Below are 21,560 nucleotides of genomic sequence, written 5' to 3' on the forward strand. Positions count from 1 at the left end.
TTGAAGCCCAATACAACAACAACAACAACAAAAATATATTCATTATGTCTTTCGCCTCAGATCTGTCTACCGGCGGTAAAGGTGGTACACTCGATGCTTTATTGTTCAATTTAGAGCAATTAAAAGAACTTGAAGCTGTATCGGAAATTGTTACAAATTATCTCAGTGGAGATTACAAAGCCGTCCTCCGCACGCCCACTGCGCAAATCCTGATACAAATCTTAGCAGAGAACGTTCATCTTTCCAAGGAAGATCAAACTCTTGCTCTCAAAGATGCAAATCTTCAAAATCGGGAAGTCATTCTTTATACATTCATCACGGGATTAGCAGCGTTTAACGCATTCCTCCAAACAAATGTCACGGGACCTTCAGTGGATTTTGGAGATGTTTTTCAAAGCTCGGAATGGAATGCTGACGAGTTGAGAGAGAAATGTTTGAGGAGTTTAGATGTGGATGGTGTGAGTGTTTATCAATATATTCCCAAGGTGGAATTATTTTGTCTGGCGAGATACATCTTTACGGTCGTTTTCCCAAGACGTTCTTGGGTGAAAACTTGGGATTGTAAGTGGATGAGGATTAGAATCAATGCTTATCATCAACGATTGTTGAGTGGATATTCGATGAATGGGAGAATGAGTGATTCGACCGTTTTGCAGGATCTGATTGAACAGGATTTGAAGGATTTGGAAAAGGAGGTGTTTGTAGAGGAAAGTCCATTTGGAACAGATGCGAAGGTCATGTTGTTGTTGGAAAAAGCCCAGATTTATATTATGGAAGGCTTGGATTTGAAGGCTAGAGAGAATGTGAAAAAAGCTAGTGAGGTTTCGGGATTTGAGTATGCTCTTTCTGGAGCTTTGGGCAAGAGGACAAAGTTTCAGCAGACTGATATTTCGCAATTGGTTGTTTATGCAAAGAGTAGAGAGGATGATGCAAATACCAAGGTTTCAGAATCGGCCGAAAAATCAGAGGAAAACGCACAGTCATCCGATGTCGAGCAGGAAAGCACAACTGGTCCTCAAGCGTTAGAGTTGAACGATGACACATTATTGGAGTCTATTGAGTTTGCCAAAACACCATCTGATAAAGTGGATAACTCCAATTTACCAGCAGCTTTAGCTGGTATGAAGCCAGATGAACAACCACAACTTCATCCTCTAGATCAAATTGCTCTGTTGACGGAAGCTACTCTCAAAGACACATTGTCTCCTCTTGACAAGTTGAATAGCGAAGAGATCCTACCATACGCTGTCCGTGTCCTCTCAGATAAACCCACTAATTGGCAAATTTATACACAAGCTCTCTTGGTCCGAAGTAGAATCGAAGCCCACAGATCCAGAACTCAAGAAAGATCTGTTCTTCAGCTTCAAGTCATCGTGGATCAAATTATTGCCGATACACAAGAATCTACGCCAACAGCAGATGCTGATGGGGTACCACAAATTCAAGTAACTTCTTTCCTTCCACGAGCCAAAGCCGGCGAATCTGCTCCTGTTACCGAGAGATTGAGATACGTCAATCAACTTAACACACCCACAAGATGGGAAATCGAAACCGAACTTGCATTTGCATGGTCCAATGCCGGCTCCCTCGTCAGCGCTCTCGAAATCTTCAAGAGACTAAAGATGTGGGCCGAAGTTGCATTATGTTATCATTCCGTCGCCCAAGAAGACAAAGCTCGACAAATTGTCCGGAGACAACTCTACTACTCTTCCCAAGGCTCAGAAATGGACAAATACGACATCGAAGCCGATGCTGTAGTCAAAGAGCAATGGGATGGAGAAATGCGCACTCCCCCTCCACCCCACGCACCCCGTCTCTGGTGTATCCTAGGAGATCTCGACCAAGATCCAACCTGCTGGCAACGTGCATGGGAACTCTCCAAACAACGTTATGCGCGTGCACAACGCACACTTGGAGATTACTACACGCGAAAAAATGATCTCGCTGCGGCCCGCGAAGCCTACCTCGCTTCCGTGGTTGTAAATCGTCAAAACAACGATACCTGGTCTCGACTTGGTGATATAGATCTCAAAACTGGAAACTGGGATGGTGCTGTTATCGCTTTCCAACAAAGTATCATGATCGATGATACCGATGCGAAAACATATAGCAATCTCGGCTCCGCACTACTATCCAAACACGACGAACTTGTTTCCTTGCAAAAAATCGCCAAGAAGGAAGAAGCATCCACCGATATTCCCGATGACGAAGAAATTGACTTTTCGCCCGATAAAAGCGATAAATCCAATGATCCCAAAGAAATCCTGAGACAAGCTCTCATGGCCTACAAACGAGGCGCGGCCATAGCCCACGGCAATTGGAAAATCTGGGATAACGTCATCACGATCGCTACACGCATGAGTCCCCCTGCTTTCCCCGAAATCCTCATGGGCCTGCGCAATATTCTGCGCATTCGTGCACCCAATGTCGGCGAATACGCAATCGATATGGATATACTCTCTTCTCTCGTGATCGAAGTCGTCAGCCGGGATAAAACAGATGAAGTCGGTTCCTCGGGGAAACAGGTATCTGGGTGCCCAAACGGGGAACGCTCGCGCGAGCCGTTATCGAAATGATGGATCGGGATATTATTCCTCTAATTACGAAACGGGTGGAATTGTACGAGATGGTGCAGAAATTGCGATTGTGGCAGCGAGATTACAAGGGGGCGTTGGAGGCGGCGGAGAAGGCGTGGAGGATGAGTATGAATGAGGAGGGCTGGTTGGAGAAGGAGGAGCTGTGGATGAGTGTTGTGGGGACGACGGAGAGGTTGGTGGGTGCGTATGAGAATTTTGGGGAGGAGGGGAAGTGGAAGGGGAAGGCAAGGAGTGCGGTCAGGGGGGTTATGGGGAAGGGGAGGGATTTCTGGGAGGGGACTAAAGGGTGGGAGACCTTGGAGGGGTTGATGGAAGAATTGAAGGCTTAGTCGATTGGCATGAGTGGTTGTCGATAGGGAGAGAATGAGTCATCTATCCAGGCATAGCGAGAGGACTTACATAGGAATGCTGGGGGTAATCAAAAAAAGGAAAGGGAATTTAGACAGGGTTGCTTCCAAAAGCTATTAGAAGACGAATGAATATATGATAAACATACAGGGAGATACATATTTCGAAATGTGAAATGATAGTATTTGTATGTTTTTTATCATATATAATCAGGATTCCAGCTTCGATATCACGCTGCTAGAAAGTATAGCTCAACTCACACAAATAGAAAAGCTCATATTATCAAGAGAAATCCGCTTATGAGTTGCAGTTTGAATGTTTTTTCTATTGTCTAAACACTCGGCTGACTATATACGAGTCTAATCATGCGATTCTAACCAATAGCATGTTCCTCAGCGCCCTCTCTTCTATTTTGCTTGCCTTCACTCCCACCAAAAGCTCCACCGTCCAATATGATATTTTCATTATCATCCATATCATCTTGTACCCTCCTCCACGTTTTCTTCTTCCTGACAATCTCTCCCTCGCCATCTCCGCCATCTCCTTCAGTCTCCTTCTCCTTGCCCTTTCCTTCCACCTTCTTCGCGGTCCAAACAGGTTTAATCAGACCTCCCAACAACGGATTTCTACTAAACGTGCCTCCTCCCACATTCCCCCTCCCACAGTTTCTACCACCTGGAAGTCCTCCACTTCCTCTTCCCCCTCACTCTCAAACTTCGGCGCCTCAATCTTCGCCATCCTCTTCACAATCTTCCCGCCCACCAAATCCACACTAACAACCTGTCTCCTCTTCTCATACTCCGGTCTCGCATTCCACTCCTGCTCCGCCAAAACCCTCTGCTGTCTCTTCAACTCCTTTGCTCTCTCCGCCGGACTCGCCCACATCCCACCCATCCCACTTCCTCCACCCACCGCCACACTCGCCGCAAGACTGGTATCGAAATCCGCAGCTTCATCTCGAACCGTTGTACGCTTCGCATTCTGGGCCTGAAACCCCAGCAATCTATCACGGTGTTCCTTCGCTTTCTGTTCCGCAGGCGTCATGTCATTTGTTTTAGGTGCGGAAAAGGGCGCAGGTGTACGGGATACCTCTGCGCGGCGATGCGACGAGGCATCTAGACGTTGTTTTTCCGCTCCGCGCTCTTCGCGCAATGTGCGGATCATAGATTGGATTTCATCTTTCCCTAGGATATCTGCTCCGCAGAAAGTACAAGGTCCCAATCCCTCTTTCACGCAGATGACTTTTCCACACGCTAGACAATTCGGCGCCGCGGCTAGCAAAGGATGTCGCGTGGCGATACAATTGCATCTCCGTTTTGCGGGATCCGAGGACGCCAGCGAAGAATTGGTCGAGATTTCCAGGGTGCGGATTGCGGCGTCGAGATCGGAGAGCACGGTTGAGGCGCCGTGCATGGCGTTTCCGCCGGTGATATTTACTTTTGTCTTTGGGGCGGGCGAGGCATTGCGAGAGGGATTTTGAGAGACAGCGCGAGAGGAGGCGCTGGATTTGGATTTCTTGCCGAAGTCGGATATCAGGGTGCCGGCTGCTGAGGGAGGGGGGCGAGGAATGGGTGCTTGGATTGCAGACGGGGTAGGGTCGAGTGTGAAGGCGTTGGGAGATGCTGAGGTTTTGGAGGAGGATACGGGTGTGGATTTGCGGGAGACGTAGTCATCTTCGTCTTTCTTTTTGTATGCGGTTCCCTGCCCTGTATATGTCTCTTGAACTTGTCGCGGTGCCGGTGTATGAATGGGAGCCTTCTTCTTTTTGGGCCCTCGAGTTGACTTAGGTACGCCGGGTGTAGATCCTTGCGTTGAAGATTGTGCTGAAGCTTGTGAGTATGTTTGTGCCTGTGGAGCTGCCTTTGCAGTAGGATCTTGTCGTCTGGAATTGAATGAAGAGATGAATTCGATGCTTCCGGGTGATTCTCCTAGTAGATCAATGAAATGATCTCGAGCGGCGGGTTTAGAAAGTGTGTTTGCGTAGTCTATTACTTGCTTTAAATCTTCCTCTGGTAGAGGTAAGAGGTTTTGTAATTGTGCGAGAGACATAATCACTCTCTTTATATGGTATTAGGAAAACGACGTCGAGTTGATACCAGTACAAAATGTTAATAAGAGTCTTGATCAGTTTATTTTGGTTGAAGGTGCGGCACGGTCCGTAAAATTATTGGCGTCATCATTGAAAGAAGTAGTGGGGTAATCTGCCTTAGCCCGTCTGAAGTTTCAACATGATAGCGAGCGAGGATAGCGAGTATCATAAAACGCTGGATGAAAAGATGTCAGACATAATTACTATCAATATAGTCTTTTTCAAGAGACTAAATGTCAACTCATAAGTCAGTCAACGGAATAAAGCTCTCACAAATCAAAGATAGTAACGACGGCGAGGTATAATCACAAATCTCATGCTACGAAGTGATTGTCGCCTAATTTACAGAATACAGATATTCGCAACGGAGTATTGACCAGGAAACTAAGTGCAATACTATACAAAGATATGCAACTTATAGGTACATAATGAAAGTAAGTACAAGTTAGATAACATACTCGTGTATTACGATACATAGATACAGACATGTTAAGTGAAAAAGAGGGTTCATCTTCAGAATCTACTTTGTACGACAATTCAAGATCCAAAATGCTAGAGAAGCAATCATGAGTATACAAAGAACAATATAATTTATGGTGGAAAATCTAACTACAAGACCAATTCTCGAAAACTCTACTAGCCATACTATATGACTCCATGGTAAAAGAAAAACAATGTCTAATCTAATCCCCTAAAGCATTTATCCCGAACCAGAATATCAATAAACGAATCCCCCCTTTATCCCCCTAACGATAATGAAATTCTTGACCTCCCATCTCAAAAACACAACATTGCAAGCATTTTAATCCACTCCTCAGCTTGATGAAGACTAAACATATCATCCGGCCCAAAGATTCCAACATCGATTGTTTCATTCTCAGGATGATAGCGAATTTCTATATCGATTGATGGCTATGAGAAATAAAAAATTAGTGAGTTGTTTTTTAAATGGTCAAGTAGAAGAATAGGGCAATGACAAAGGATGCCAATGAATGGAAACAAAAATCAAAATCAAAACTCACAGGATACGCCCCCGAATCCTTCCTAACAAACATATTCTGATCCCTCCTCGGCTTCACCACTCTAGCATATCCTTCCGTATCAAACAGTGGTTGAAGAAGATCATCTCCAGTCGTGTTTTCTTGCTTATCCTTCACAGACTTTAGACTGAACTCTCCTTGAGGCTTCTCATGCTCCTTTGCCGTACTTCCGTTCAAGTCTTCAACAACTTCCCAATCCGACATATCTTCGGAGTCTTCTTCATCTGTCTTCACACCGTGATCAGAAACGCCTTTAACAATATTGATCCATCCATGCACTTTCACACCAGTCCACTGGTAGATTTCGTCCAGCCCCACGTTAGCCATTCCTCCTCTACTAATCTTAGCTAGATCCTTCTGCACATTCTTGGCCAACTCTGATATCGCTAAATCATCATCTTCATCTCGATCCATTGGCACGATTTTGATTGGCAATAGATTGAGGGTGGGTGCCATCATTGTAGAGAGATTCTGTGAAAATGGAAAGCGATTGGCTAAATATAGACCAACAATGAGATCTTCTTCAGCATCCTCATCATTCTTGTTTTGTTGATCGTTTAAGACTGTCGACGCCAGAACGATAAGTATGTGATCAATAGAAACACCTGCATTTTTTGCACGTGTCTTGACACCTTTGGCTGGTACACCAGGTCTGAAAACTTCAACTCGACTGGGCTTCCTGATTCCAGGTCCTATTACCTCGAATTCGAGATCTAGATCAGGGCTTACTTGTCTATAGTGAGCCATGCCAAGATACTCAATCCATTGATCTCTCACGGATGGATTATTTTTTTCCTGTATTGCCGTCGCAACAAACGTCTTCCATCTATTTTTGGCAATTGTAGATGTGGACCTAGCCATAGTATCTGCGTGATTATACCAAGCCATCAATTTCTTAAACAACAAGGAGATGCTGATTCCATCATAAAGAGCATGATGAATAATTAGGTGCATCTCAGCCTGTTCCGAACTATTCGGTGGCGTGATGACAAAAAGACTTATTGGTGGATCTTGAAGGCTACATCGCTGTTGAAGACTAGGTCGCTCCTCAACATATGTTATTATACTTGTCGGTTCTTTGTAAACAACTTGAACGATGGTTGAATCTAAGTCAATGAATCCAGTTCTTAGGATATCATGCTGAAGTAGCAGATTATACCAAGCAAAATCGAGTAGATGTGGATCGTAGCCGCTAGATAACTTGAACTCAAAAATTGCTTGAAAGAGAGATCCTTGAGAGTTTTGCCAATGCCTGATCATATAAGTTTGACCTGCTGTTGCGGGCATGATGTAGTCTATCTCGCCAGAAGTATCAATCAATTGCTTGAGCTGAACCTGGTCGATAGATGGCGTAGATTGAACCAGGACGAGGTCAACATCGACCTCGACATTAGCAGGAGTATTCGATTCCAGGTCTTGTTTACCAAGTAAATGATCAGCCATATCCTGGATTGTGAGATGTCTCATGATTTCCGAAACAATCAGATGAAGTTTGTAGTTCTTGAGATGTGCTGGAAGCTTGAGGACTGTAACTGAATCCAAGCCCAATTGAAAGATTGTTGAGTCTTTAAGGATATCTTTCTCCGGGACACCTGAAACGATAGAGATTGATTTTCGAAGATCCATTTCTATCTGAGACCAAGCAGAAGATACTTTGGAGTTTTTCTGCAGACAAGGACTTTCTCGAAGTTGAAATTTTGAAGATCCGCATACAGAGACTCCGTCGCTGTGAATTGTAACAATCTGTTCTTGCTTGTCTGCCATAATTCTCCCAAGAATCTTGTCTAATTTTTCGAGAATATCTTTGGTCTGCGAGAAATTTCTAGCCTCAGACTTACAAGCCGTTGTCCAGTAAAGACGATCAGATTTATCTTCAACCTCCATTTCAACACAGATTGCGAATTGAACGTCTGAGGACCCACCAAATGACGAATATAATGGATCAGATTCTTTCTCAAGCCGAGAACCTTGGTATGTAAATAATGTGTCGAATAAAGTGGTATCTTTGATTGAGTGATCTCGAGAGCCAAGTGCGAGTGCTTGAGCTTTCCCAAGGGGAAATTGTTGAAATTGACGAGTCATATCGCTCTTTTCCTGCATATCCCGCAGCATTTGACCCACAGTTCCGCGAAGTACTGATCGAACTGCCACAGTATTGAACAGTGGGAAATTTACTTCGCTGGCTGCATCACTTGTATCACGACAGGCAAGCACGGTGCCAAACACAACATCAAATTGACCCATGAGTTCTGCAAGAACCAAAGCCCAGCATGCTTGTCCCAGAGTCTGCAGTGTAATATTAGAAGAGCGACAGAAACTTCTGATTTTCCCTAGAGAGAACTCGGAATGCTTCTCGTGTCGGTGAGTCGTAGTCTCGTCAATTGGTGATGACTCCTGCTTTGGAAATATCGCTGGTGGCGAATTCCACAGTGTAGCCTTCCAGAAATCTTTTGCTTCGTGACTATCAGCATTGAAGATCTCTGCGAGGCATGGTCTATAGTCTGGACGACTAGCAATTGTTTGCTCCCTATAAGCTTTGCTGATGTCATCGTGTATCATCGGCAGTGATTTCCCATCGTAGAGAGCATGTGAAATCCCCATTACGATGAATCTCCTGTTCTCAAAATGTACAGGGATTATTCCAAACAATTGGCGCTCTATCGACAACATGCGTGCTCTTAATCTGTTTTCTACTGCTTGCAAAAATTCTTCGAGGCTCGCATGACCTTTTCCATTAAGTGGATATTCTTTGCCTATCTTTTTCCATCTTTTGTGAACAATCTGTGCGTAGTTGACGGGAGACTGTGGGTCTTGAACTTCAAGAAAGGTTGTTCTCAGAATTGGCGACTTTTCAATAACAAGATCCATAGCATCCAACAGTCTTTTCTCCTGAGTTTTGTCACTCAGTTCGAAAACTTGGAGGGTCAAATAGCTTTTGAAATTGGAAGCAACCATTTCCTTTAACATGCTCTCTTGTAAAGGTGTAGCCGGTAAAATGGATTCGAGGTCTGCAGGAAGCCTAGGCTTTAGATACTCATCAAGCCTGCGACTAATGTCCACGAGTCTCTCGGTAGACAATGTGTCGGATGAAATTTCTTTGGACAGCGTCGCAGCTCCTATGATCTTGGTGATCGTTTGACATTTAATAATGCCACTGACAGATATCACAATCTCGTTCTTTCGCAGACGTGAAGACAACTTGATTACATCGATGCTATCAAGTCCAAGTTCAAATATAGATCTAGGATCATGGATATCTATTTTATCAACTTTGGCCAAAATCGCAATCTCCTTGCAAACAACATCACTTTTTTCTTTGGTTAAAAGTATTTGGCCTGAGTGGATAGATTGGTGTAAAGGTCCTGAAGGTGGCTCTATGTGACTTGAATTGTCGCTAAAGTTCGGCTGACCATAGTGCTCTGAAAGAATTGAGTGGAGCAGCGGATCATAAGGTCCAGTACCAACCATTCGTGTCACTTTACCGTTACCGGGAAGAATAGTTCGAAGAGTGTTGTCCATCTTCATGAACACAAGGCTTGCCAATTCTTCTGACACAACTGAGCTCTCTACGACCATATTCAACACAAGCTTTGTACTATCGTGATTCAGAGTAGCTTCGAGTGCTATCGGATACTATATAATAGTTAGCTTGACTTCTATTCTAAATCGTTCCTATTCACTTACATCTGCATCTATACACTCTTTAGAAGAGATCGTCTTTTCCAGTATATTCGATAATTGCTCCTCATTACCATCTGGACGTTGAAATACGAATAGAGCCTCGAAGAGTGGTCTTGTAGCTGCAACAGAAACTAATTTCTTAATGTCATTCAATGGCGTATGTTGAAATTCTTGCATTTCCATATTGATTTGGTGACACTCCTGTATGATTGAGGAAATTTGAGTGCCAGCTTGGACCGGAAGATGGAAGGGCACAGTGTTGAAAAGAGGTCCAACAACTTTATCGACTCCTTCGAAATCGACTGCTCTGCCGGATGTGACAATTCCAATTGTCGTCAGCTTGGTAGAAATGATTTTTTGAATAGCTGAGATCCATGATGCTTGAATTATAGCCTGCGGCGCAACAGATAAGGCTTTTCGTCTTATTTCAAAGTCGTGTAGGTCAAATGTACGAGAGTACATACGAGTTCCTAGATATTTGTAGTCATGAGGTAAGGAATAATGAGTCCATGTCTGTAAATGGGATTTCCAGAATGCTTCCTTTCCGGGAACTATTGATAGCGGTCCATAAGCCAACGATGAATGGAAATCCGGTCCATATTGAATGCTCGGTAATTGGCGGAATTCGCCGCAAAGATGACTCAAAATCATTCCCAGACTACTTCCATCATAAAGACCATGGAAAACATTGAGCTCTAAGGCTTCTCTAGTTAAAAGTTTTTTAATATCAAAAGACCACGGCTTCTTAAGAATGTCCGAGGTTTCTGACACGGTACCCGACTCCCAAAGCTTTGAAGATGCCTTGGGTCTGAGAACCACCTGGGCATAGCCATCGTCTGTTAAAACGAATCTGGTTCTCAAGATCTGAAGATTAGAAACGACAAGATCCCACGCAGCGGAAAGGTGTTCAGAATTGATTCCGTATGCTAACCGGTAATGAAAGTGGTTATAATACAATTCTCCATCGCTCTCAAGTAACCTGTAGATCATTGCTTCCTGGACAGGAGTGCAAGGTGCAATACTCTCAATATGTTCGGGTGAAACCGCCAAGTCCTTGCAAATGGCGACTGTATGCTGCTGTGAAAACCCGGCAATTCTTAGTTGAGCTTTAACAAGATGTGGGTTTCCTCTGCCATCATTCGTTTTGGCAGCAAGAAGTGCTTCAACCAATTTCCCGATCGTGGGATTACTTCTGACCGTGGCGTTGGTGGCATTATTGTACCCTGAGGTTCTCAAGGAGCTCGAAAAGGCGGTCATACTAATGGAGTCGAGACCGAGTTGAAAAATATTCGAACTGCGTGTTAACTCTGGAACGTCGATGGGAAACACCTTAACAATGATGTCTACCACCTTCTTCTCTCTGTTTGTCCATCCTGCGTGGTTCTGCACCTGGGTACTCATGTTTTGAAGATCTTCTATACTCAAATCGTTGAATTTAGCTGCGAGTTGTTTCGCATCCGCTTTGTTATTTGCGTTGAGAGGAAGAGCTTTAATTGGGATGAAATGTGTTGGGACCATATATCCTGGAAGTCGCGAGCTACAGGCATCTCTGATAAAGGGAATTACTTCACTATCTTTCGACTCATCCTTTCCTGATACGACAAAAAATGTGACCAGCTGCTCTTTAGCTTGTGCTTTGTGTTTTAGGACTAATGTGACTACCTCTTCTAGGTCGCTCCTGCTTTTCTTGATCACCTCATTGATTTCGCTTAACTCCAAGCGTTGACCACGAAGTTTGACTTGATCATCAGCACGACCGAGGAAGAGGAAGGTGCCATCGTGCAATATTCGAACAAGGTCTCCGGTGCGATATACTCGCTCATCAAAATTGATTAGCGTAGGAAATTTCTCAATCGTAAGTTCTGGGCGATTGAGATATCCTTTTCCGACTAGTTTTCCAGAAACGCAAAGTTCACCGATGCCGCCTCTTAGAACTGGTAGCTCGGTTCCTGGCTTCAGAACAAATGATCCGACGTTGTCAAATTGAGGGCCAATGTTGGAAGGTTTGCCGTTCTTCGGTACTCGAGGATACATAGTCACACCAATGGTAGCTTCAGTTGGTCCATATCCATTGTAAATGCAAGCATGCTCGCCCCATACATCAAGAATTTCTTGCTTGAGTTGTTCGCCACCAGTAATGAAAACACCTTTGCATAATGATGGGGCATCGTCTGGATGTAATAAACGTGCAAGACTTGGTGTTAGATCAATGTGCGTGATACCTAGTTGTTGAATCGCAACTGGAATATCCTCGAAAATCAAATCTCGAGGAGCTGTAGCTACACAAATTCCAACACTCCAACTCCAAAATTGTTCCAACACACTCACATCAAAGTGGAAAGAAGCAAATTGTAGCCACTTCGAGTCGGTGGTCCAATGGCCAGAAAACAATCTTTGAAATGCAAGCATCGCTTGGATCGCATTGTCATGAGTAAGTAGACATCCTTTCGGTGTTCCTGTTGTTCCAGACGTGTACAAACAATAGGATATATCCTCGGGGGTGATTTCTCTGGAAAGTTCAGGGGCTTCAGGGGCAAATTCACGAAGCTTGGCTGGATCAGTCAAATCGATCATTTCCCCGTCCACGAAAGATCTCAAAGACTGGGCTGGGATGCCTGCGCTAATGATTAATTTCGCAGCAGAGTCCTTCACGATGAATTTTAAGCGATCAGCCGGAGCATTTGGATCCAGTGCAACATAACCACAACCAGCCTTCATGATACCAACAATTGCAAAAGAAGCCTCCGCACACTTGTCAAAACAAATGGCAATTATCTCGCCCGGAGTAGTTCCACGTGTATGGAGCATCTGAGCTACCCTGTTGGACTCTTCGTCCAATTGTCGATATGTCCATTTTTGACTTCTATATTTTCCTGGCTGAAGACAAGTTGCGAACTCTAGTGCGACCTTATCTGGCCATGTCTTGGCCCCTCTTTCAACGTACTGATGCAGAAGGGTTACGGAGTCCGGAAGGACAGGATCCTGTGCAGGAGTAATGGAGAGTAACTCAACTCCAGCTTCGGGTGCTATGTTGCAAGGATGATCTGGATTCTGGAGGGTGTCTAGTAGTAATGCATCAAATTGTCTGACAATGAGCTCAGCATGAGCTGCGGGTACGACATCTTCTCTGAATGATAAGCGGATTATGATATCACCCGATGATAAGGGTTGGATTTCTAGAGACACGACGTAGTCCACTGTAGCTTCCTCTTTGACTACTTTCCAAGGCGAACTCAGAATCTCTACATCTTCTGGTAATTTTTGGTACGCAAATAAGGTGTCAAATATCCGACCCTCAGGGTACCCAGACCACTTTTGTATTGATGTCAATGGCGTAAATTGATGATTATGAAGTTGTGCATTAGATAACATAGTCCTGGACAACAATTCATTGTTACTACCAACCACGTTGCAATTGACAGGAAGTGTAACAATAGTTGGGAAGGCGACTGAATTGGCATCATCACACACGGATCGACCAGAAAGCGTCATGCCGAAAGTCGTGGCATTCTCTCCGGTATACGCCATCAAAAACCTCGCCCAAGTAGCTTGCCCAGCTGCTTGCATAGTGACTCCAAGTTCTCGACATCTATTCTCAAGGTCTTTCAGTGAAGCCGAAGATTTTATCTCGCAAACTGCATTGCTAGGTGTTGTGACACGGAGGGGAGTTAGATCAGGGAACTTGTTAACCACAATCCGATTTTCAGGCAGTTGCCAGAATGCTTGTTTCTCATCTTGGGTCCCTTCAGATGCTTGTAGAACTGAGCCCAAAAGTGTGTTGATGCTAGGTCGACTGCCCACTTCTTGACGATGATATAACTTGGTAAAGTCCGAAAAAATCATCTGCATAGATTGGGCATCGTACAGTGCGTGATGTGCAGTGAAAACGAGGAGAGTTTTGTCCCCCTTTCCATTCACGGTCATGTCCCATGGGTTTCGGAGACGATCGTTGTCCTCAGAAGGTGCTTGGGTTCTAGTTTCAAACCATGGGAGAACGAAAAAGTCTTCTTTGAATGTTACCATTGCGAACGGATGACTTGGATCTTCAGTTTGGGCAAATGCTGTCCGAAGGATTTCATGAGCCTTGCAGACTTTAGTCCAAGAATCTTTGACTTCTTCTAGTGAGTGATCGGGTAGAACTTCCAGACACAGGCTGTTAATATATTCATGCCCACCGGAATGCAAACTTTGCGCAAGCATGCCTTGTTGTACAGCTGTGCAGGGTCTGATGGCTTCAACATTATTGGATAAGACTCCAAAGTTCGAACAGATTGGCTCGCGATGTTTCTGATCAAAAGAAGCGAAATCATACTGAATATCCTTATCTTTCACTGGATATTCGTTTTGTTCAAGATGCGAAGCAACCTGCGCAATGGTAGGATACTGTAGGATATCACTCGCAAGAATGTCATGTCCTTGGGCTCTTAAGCGAGACGCAACCTGAACTGTACTAATACTATCGAGACCCAATCTAAAAATGCTAGTATCCCGAGCGATTTTTTCTAAAGGAACATCTGTAAATCCTGCGAATACACCTCGAATCTCTAGTTCAAGTGGACTCATAGCTTTGTCCTGGCGTTGCGGGTCCGAAATTTGCACCCTTTTTTTCTCTCTTTCCTCGTCACCGGCGAGGATCTGCGCTCTCGCCAGCGAGGAAATAATCTGACGCCGAGGGTTCTCTAGGGCGGTTTGTAATAAATCTTCGAATCTCTGAATTAAATTATTTGCATCGTAATCGGAAAACATTGAAGTAGACGAATGAAGAACAATCTCAAGGGTATCGTTGCTGGGTTTGGGTATAATTTCACAGACTAAAGGAAAATCCATGGCACCATTTTCTTCCACAATGGACCATATAGAAGAGTCGAGTTCCTTCGACGGTTGTTGTAAAATGAAAAGGGTATCAAATAGACGAGTTCCATCGGGACTGAACTTTGACTGGAGTCGTCTTAAAGGAGTGAATTGGTATGGCAAGGAGTTGGCATTTGCATTTTGTAATTTTCTGAATGCCTCAAGATAAGTGGACTTGTGAAGGTTTTTCAATCGAACTGGAACTGTGTTGAAACAGGGCGCAACAAGTCTTTCTATTCCATCGACTGGGGCAGTGCGGCCACTGATTACATTGCCGAAGCAAATATCAGTGCTCTTGAAAAGTTCAGATATGACGCTAGCCCAGATCGCATGGAACGCCGCGAGAGAGGTTGTACTATGCTTCTTGATATTATTTTCGACGCCGCTAAGAGGCATTTGCGCCGTCAGCTTCTGAATGCGAGTGCTGTCCATTTCAACTCGGCCAGGCAGATTTGGCATATCTTCGAAGTGAAGTGGATAGTATCCTTGTAAAGTAGATTCCCAAAATTTATCGGAAGAATCGATATCCATTGAGCTCATGTGTTCTAGAAATGGAGTAAAGGAAACTTCGGGAAGTAGAGGCAAATCATTGTACAGCCTCTCAATTTCATCGTAAAGAATTGCCAGGGCGACTCCATCATAAAGTGCGTGATGCATTGAGACCAAAAGACGCTTTTGGCCATTGAAATGCAGGATGTTAACTTTGTAGGGTGGGGTATTATTGTTGTGTGATAAATGTGTCTCCACTTCAAGAATGGCAGCTTCCAAAGTGCTAGACTCAAGAGAGCCGAATTCGAGCTCAAAGTCTTGCAACGCGACTTGAACGTAAGGGAATTTTTGCATTTCTGTAGCAAGAAAACAAGTTCGTAAAATTTCATGTCTCCGAACCATTTCTTGCCAACAGCCACGAAGTCGTTCAAGATCACCAAATATATTAAACATAACATGGCTGTTATACGAAGTGCCTGAGGAAGACTCAGCCGCAGATAGCATAGCTTCTTGCAAAGGCGTACAAGGTGAAACGCTTATCGCAACTCTATCCGGATTGGTAAACTGGGACAAAGTATACGCTACAAAGTCATCGGTGAGTCCTAAGTTTGTATCAACCATCAAGATGTTGTCGCGTGCAAGCCCATCGGATGTTGATAAATGTTCTGCAAGTCTGACTACAGAAGTATGCTTCAAAATGTCAGAAATATCAATCGGTTTTGCGATTATCTGACGTAGCGTCCGCGAAAATGCAATTGCCGAAATTGAGTCGATACCAAAGCTAAAGAATGATGTATCTGGACCAATGTCCTCTACTGGAACTTTTGAAATTTCACTCAATGAGGAGCGAATCTCGAGCTCAAGTTCTGTCCACTGATGATCTATAGAAGACTTTGAAGATTTAGTAGTTGAGTCAAGATACGCGAGCTCAAAGCTTTCATACAAGCTAATCAGCCGACGCTTGTCAATCTTGCCTTGCGACGTCGATGGAAGGTTCGAAACCGGAATTAGGTTTGAAGGTACCATATAGCTCGGGAGCTTTGACTCAAGTATTCTATAAAGTTCGCTAACAATAATTGGGTCAACGTGAAGAGGATGAAGATTCCCGGACGTTGTTGCCTGAGTCGTAAAAAAGCAAACTAAGCGTTGTGAACTACCTTGCCCATTTACAACCATTGTTACACAATCTGCAATATCTGGTAAAGAGATCAAGATATTATTAATCTCGCCAAGCTCAACTCGTTGGCCCCTGATCTTGACTTGGTCATCTTTTCGGCCTGTGAAAACAAGAGATCCGTCTGACATCAGACGTCCAAAGTCGCCACTTTTATATAGACGTCCATATTCGGGATGATCAACAATCTTTCCCTCTTCTTGAGCTCGATTCATGTATCCTCTGAAGACCTGAGAGCCACCAAAGCAAAATTCGCCCTCGCCGCCTCTTGGTACCAAGGAGACCTCGGAGTTACGAGCAACCACAAAAACAGACGTATTTTTGAAAGGGGGACCAATATTGTCAATACGGTCATCTAGGGTGACCCGTGGCTTGACAGTGCAAATATTAGTCGTTTCGCTGGGACCGTAACCCTGGTAAAGTCCATGGCCAGCCCATGTATTGAAAACTTTTTGCGTCACAGCCTCTCCAGCAGTGACCAAGAACTCTACTTTAGGAACTTTGAGTGGGTCGATTAGAGCAGCAACAGTAGGTGTCAAGCTGAGATGAGTCACTTCCAGAACGCGAATTGCAAGTTCTATGTCTCGAAACAAAACGTCTTTTACAGCAGAACACAGACATCCACCAATTCTCCACGAAAAGAAAATTTCGAAGACAGACACGTCAAAGGCCTGTGAACATGACTGGAGAAGTCTAGACTCGCTAGTTGCTGGATAGATCTCCGCTAAGACGTCAAGGTTGCTCAGAAGATTGCCTTGTGTGACAAGGACTCCTTTTGGAGTTCCAGTGCTACCCGAAGTAAATACGCAATATGAGATGTTCTCCGGTTTAAAGGAACTGGCAAGGTTCTTCGTAGGTTGTTGATCCAAATCAACCTCATCGATGTGAACAATCTTTTGCTCCGTAAATTGTTCTAACAGTTTTCGTGATGAGGAATGCCCAATCAATACCTTTACCTTAGCTTCGCTCAAGATATGATACAATCGGTTATGTGGCATATCGGGAGTTACTGGGAGATAACCTGCGCCGAGTTTCGTGATAGCTAGTACTGAGGCATAAAAATCATGACTTTTTTCGAGACATATGCAAACGATATCATTTGGCAGAACGCCATGATTAGATAGGTAGTGGCCCAGCTGATTTGCACGATTATTCAAAGCACCATAACTCATGTATTGAATATCTGAACTGTCTCCCTCGATTCTGCTAGCAAACGCAATTGCTGGACGATCGGGATCTTCTTCTGCAACTTTTTCCACTGGGGATATCAGTGTCTCGGGTCCAAGGTCAACGCTAGGTGTGTGGTTCTCCAAAGAGAGTAATTCAGATTTGCTTTCATTGAAGACATTGATAGGCGAAGATCCTGCGTGTTGGATGATTGTTTTCGCGACATCTTCAATTTGACGCAGAAGCATGTCTATCTGGCTTTCTGGGAATATCGACTGTTGGTAATTTGCTTTGAATTGAATTGTGTTAGATGTAGGAGTTATTTCAAGAGTTAAATTAAACTCCAGTTGATCAAGCTGGTCGATAAGAATGACATTCTTTCTGCTGTGGTCATAACTATGGAGAGTCTGTTGCCATATCAGAAGTGTATCAAACAATGGTTGTCGAGGCTCGAAACCATTGACTGATTTGATCTCGCGAAGTGGAATGGTGCTATGCTCGAGATGTTTCCTATTTATACTGTTTATTTCTTCTACAAGATCTTGGAGAGTGGAAGCTATGCAGGTATCGATACGGATCGGTAAGGTTGAGAGGCATGGTCCGATAATATCTTCTATTCCGGCAAGGGGGATAGTTCTGCCAGAAAAAACAGTGCCAAAACAAACATCTGTTGATCCTAAGTAAGAGGCTAAGATCAGAGCGTATGCAGCTTGAAAAATAGCCTGTGGACTCGAAGCCAGTTGCTTCGCGGCTAGTTCAACGTCTAAAGTTGAAAGTTGGGTCGAGTAATGCGCCACAGCCAATCTAGCGGAAGCAACCTTGGCTGTGTGAAAATTTGGCAAATTCCTAAGCTCGAGGTGCGCCATATGATCTTTCCAATAATCTTTAGATACTTGGGAGTCAGAAGAGAGGCTGCCATTAAGATAACCCCCCACAACATCCGCGAATGACGGGCGTGGAATTGGAACGTCATCTTGCAACAGACAATTCAAATCATCAAGCAGAAGATCTATCGACCAGGCGTCATACAAAGCATGATGAATATGGATCAAGAGTTTTAGACAGGACTTAGTAGGTAGAATCTGGAAAACAATCGGGCGATGAAGTGACGCACTTTCAACCCCAAAATCGTACGTGAATACGTCCACTGTTTTTATGTTTGAACCGGGAAACGTTTTCCATACAAACTGCATATATCCACCATTACCAGAGGACTCTGCGAAACCAGTCCTCAAGATTGGATTGCAATCAGCGAGATCTTGTAGCTTTGTATGGAGTTTTTCGATATCGCTGAGTCCAGGTAAACTTAACTGGATCCAGTTGCGGTAAGCTTTCCCGTCGAGGGCAGTTTCAGCAAGCATTGCATTTTGAAGCGGAGTACATGGATATGAAATTTCGACGTCATTTGCATTGCCATTCAACATAGCGTGCATTTCTGAGTTGGTTGTGGCCAATTGAGCCTTGCCTGAACTTGGAACCTGGGGACAATTTTCACAAAGTCTCGCTAGCGAGGTTAATGTTTCAGCTTGTAAAACAGCTAAAGTTGCAACGTTGAATCCCCGCAATCGAAGTTCTCTGGATACTTTGATAGAAATGAGCGAGTCAAGGCCTGCCGCTGCCAAACGTATATTTGGGGGGAATGGACCAAGTATCTCGCGCAGGACTTCTCTCACAATTACTTCAGTTTGTGTGAAGTTTGATTGTTCGTCCCCTTCTGCACGTTGTTGCTGGTAGTTTGCTTGCAACTTTCTTTTGTCTACCTTTCCCGACGGTAGATAAGGAAATTCTTGCAGAAGAATGATCTCGCTGGGTACCATGAAACTCGGAAGCCACTGTGAGCAGGTGTTCAGAACTCGATCAGAATGAGTTTCTTCTTCATCTGTGAGAGCGAACACAATAAGTACTCCACTTATCACGACTGCTACAACCGTCTTAATGCCCGGATGTTTGTAGACAGCATCTTCTATCTCCCCAAGTTCGACACGTTGACCACGTAGCTTAACTTGTCCACCACTCATACGGCCGTGAATCTCTATACTTCCATCTTCAAGAATTCGACCTTTATCACCAGTTCTATAGTATCTTTTGTCTGCCACTGTCACAAAGGCAGCTCTGTTCTGCTCTTCTCTGTTAAGATAGCCATTTGCTAGTTGTGGGCCACCTAAAATAAGCTCTCCGAGCTCACCCTGGGGAAGAAATTTGAGATCCTGCTCATTTCCAGACCCAGAGGCCGCTTCCGCTATGAATGCAGATACTGTCTCAAAGGGTACTCCAATATTTCCCGGCTTAGCACTTGCTTCCATTTTGGGGTGAATCGTGCAATGAATGGCTGCTTCAGTCGGTCCGTACATTCCATAAAGAAGGCTCTCTTTTGTGTCAGATCCACCGAATTCTTCTACGATTGGCCTCGTCATCATTTCACCGATCGTCATCAGCAACCTCAATTTAGGTACATAAGCTCTCTTCTGTAATAAAGCACCCACAACGGTTGGAGTAAGTTCGGCAGCATCAATCTCTAACTTGTTGATCATGCCTGGTAAATCGTTGAGTAGCTGACTACGATCACACCCAACCAATGTTTGACCTCTAGTCAGAGGGAAGAAGATCTCAAATACGGAGACATCGAAGGATGGTGCAGCAAACTGGAGAAATCGTTCAAAATTGGGAATAAGACTCTCGTGAGCTAGAAGAGACTGTGAAGCAGCTAAATGACTGACTGTAACTCCTTTTGGGGTTCCGCTTGAACCAGAAGTGTACATAACATATGCAAGATCATTGCTGGTGGGTTCACGTGATTCATTTGTTTCTTCCAGTTCGGTGGGAATAATGGGGAACTCGTCGACGACAATAACTCTGGGGCCATTTTTCCAAGAAACCGAGTCTTGAAACTCCGGTGTCGTAATTATAATACTCGCAGAAACGTCGCCCACGACAAATCGTATTCTATCTCTCGGCGCATCGAGGTTGATAGGGCAAAAGGCCCCTCCCGACTGCAAGATTGCGAGTTGAGAGATGTATAACCCAGGACATTGTGGTAGCAATATTGGGACGATGTGCTGCTGTTGAGATGTTTCATAACCTTTGATCGTTGATTGGATTCGTGTAACGAGAGACGTTACACAAGCTTGTATATCTCGATAAAGGTACCTCTCTCGTCTGTCGTGACTGGTGAAGTCAATTGCACAGGAATTTTGGTATTCATCCCATCGGATCAAATCATGTAGAAGTTGTGGCCCAGACAAAAGTCTTGGCGGGTCATTCAAACTCGAGATCTTTGTATCCATTTTGGATCATGCAGGTCGATCCTCATAACCTAAACCGCTGTAAGTGCATATGGTCGTTTTATATGTCCTGGTGCTACAGAAGATAATTTGAATGTCAGGTCACTGCTGGGGGTATTTGTATTTCTTTCTCATGCCGGACAGTGATTGTAACGATGGTGTATTAACTACAACGAGCTCTTGTGTTATTCACGTGGGTTGAGAAACCTACCATAGAAAGAGCAAAGATGATTGATTTGTATTAACATTGAATTAGTCATAGAGCAAGAGATCTGAATGATGACCATTAGAGAAGGCAGGATTGGTTGATTGAACAAATTGGTGGTGCTACTGTATTACTATTAACGGAGATAAAAGGTAAAAGTGGATAGATGTTGTATTCCATGTGTGAATGCTCAGAGGTGATAGGAACAAAACAGACGGTAGATGGAAGTACCTAGCTAGTAAGAGAGGAAGAGGTAAGGCGACTCGAAATACGCGCCATCTGCTAGAGAAATTGGGAAAAAATAGGCAAAATTGATAGCGTCATCTGTTTCCAGATGAGGAGTACAAGAAGCACAACCCAAGTATGATTCGTACTCTTAATTCTTGGCGAGACGGATAGAGGGAACATGTACCATTCGCGCTACAGGCGGAAAAGAACTTTAGCCTTCTGGGTTTTATCTTGAGATCACGTTTTTTTGGATATTTTATGTTTTCATCGGACGTCCATGTTAGGTTTAGAATGTGAATGATATATACATATATCATGCCGCGCTTCATCTTTTAATCTTCTTAAATACCGAGGCGCACATATATACAAAAGACTAGGACTCACCACCCTCGCTCACACCTGCTTAGTGT

At 44.1% G+C, this 21,560-nt stretch overlaps 3 protein-coding genes across 3 annotated transcripts; 1 reads left to right on the forward strand and 2 right to left on the reverse strand.

The window, feature by feature from the left end:
* Positions 1-44: 44 nt before the first annotated feature.
* Positions 45-2,926, forward strand: Bfra_005570 (putative tpr repeat-containing protein; the record flags this gene model as incomplete). The annotated part of the gene is made up of 2 exons (XM_037335952.1): positions 45-2,525; positions 2,654-2,926. The coding sequence occupies 2 exons, from the start codon at positions 45-47 to the stop codon at positions 2,924-2,926; spliced, it is 2,754 nt and encodes a 917-aa protein (XP_037191162.1).
* Positions 2,927-3,318: 392 nt separating this feature from the next.
* Positions 3,319-4,994, reverse strand: Bfra_005571 (putative c2hc5 finger protein; the record flags this gene model as incomplete). The annotated part of the gene is made up of 2 exons (XM_037335953.1): positions 3,319-3,571; positions 3,595-4,994. 2 exons carry the CDS (start codon positions 4,992-4,994, stop codon positions 3,319-3,321), a joined length of 1,653 nt encoding a protein of 550 aa, XP_037191163.1.
* An 817-nt stretch (positions 4,995-5,811) lies between these two features.
* Positions 5,812-20,720, reverse strand: Bfra_005572 (putative nonribosomal siderophore peptide synthase protein; the record flags this gene model as incomplete). The annotated part of the gene is made up of 3 exons (XM_037335954.1): positions 5,812-5,946; positions 6,057-9,707; positions 9,759-20,720. The coding sequence occupies 3 exons, from the start codon at positions 20,718-20,720 to the stop codon at positions 5,812-5,814; spliced, it is 14,748 nt and encodes a 4,915-aa protein (XP_037191164.1).
* Positions 20,721-21,560: the final 840 nt, after the last annotated feature.

The sequence above is a fragment of the Botrytis fragariae genome (assembly GCF_013461495.1).
Source record: "Botrytis fragariae strain BVB16 chromosome Unknown tig00000075, whole genome shotgun sequence".
NCBI classification, from domain to species: Eukaryota; Fungi; Ascomycota; class Leotiomycetes; order Helotiales; family Sclerotiniaceae; genus Botrytis; species Botrytis fragariae.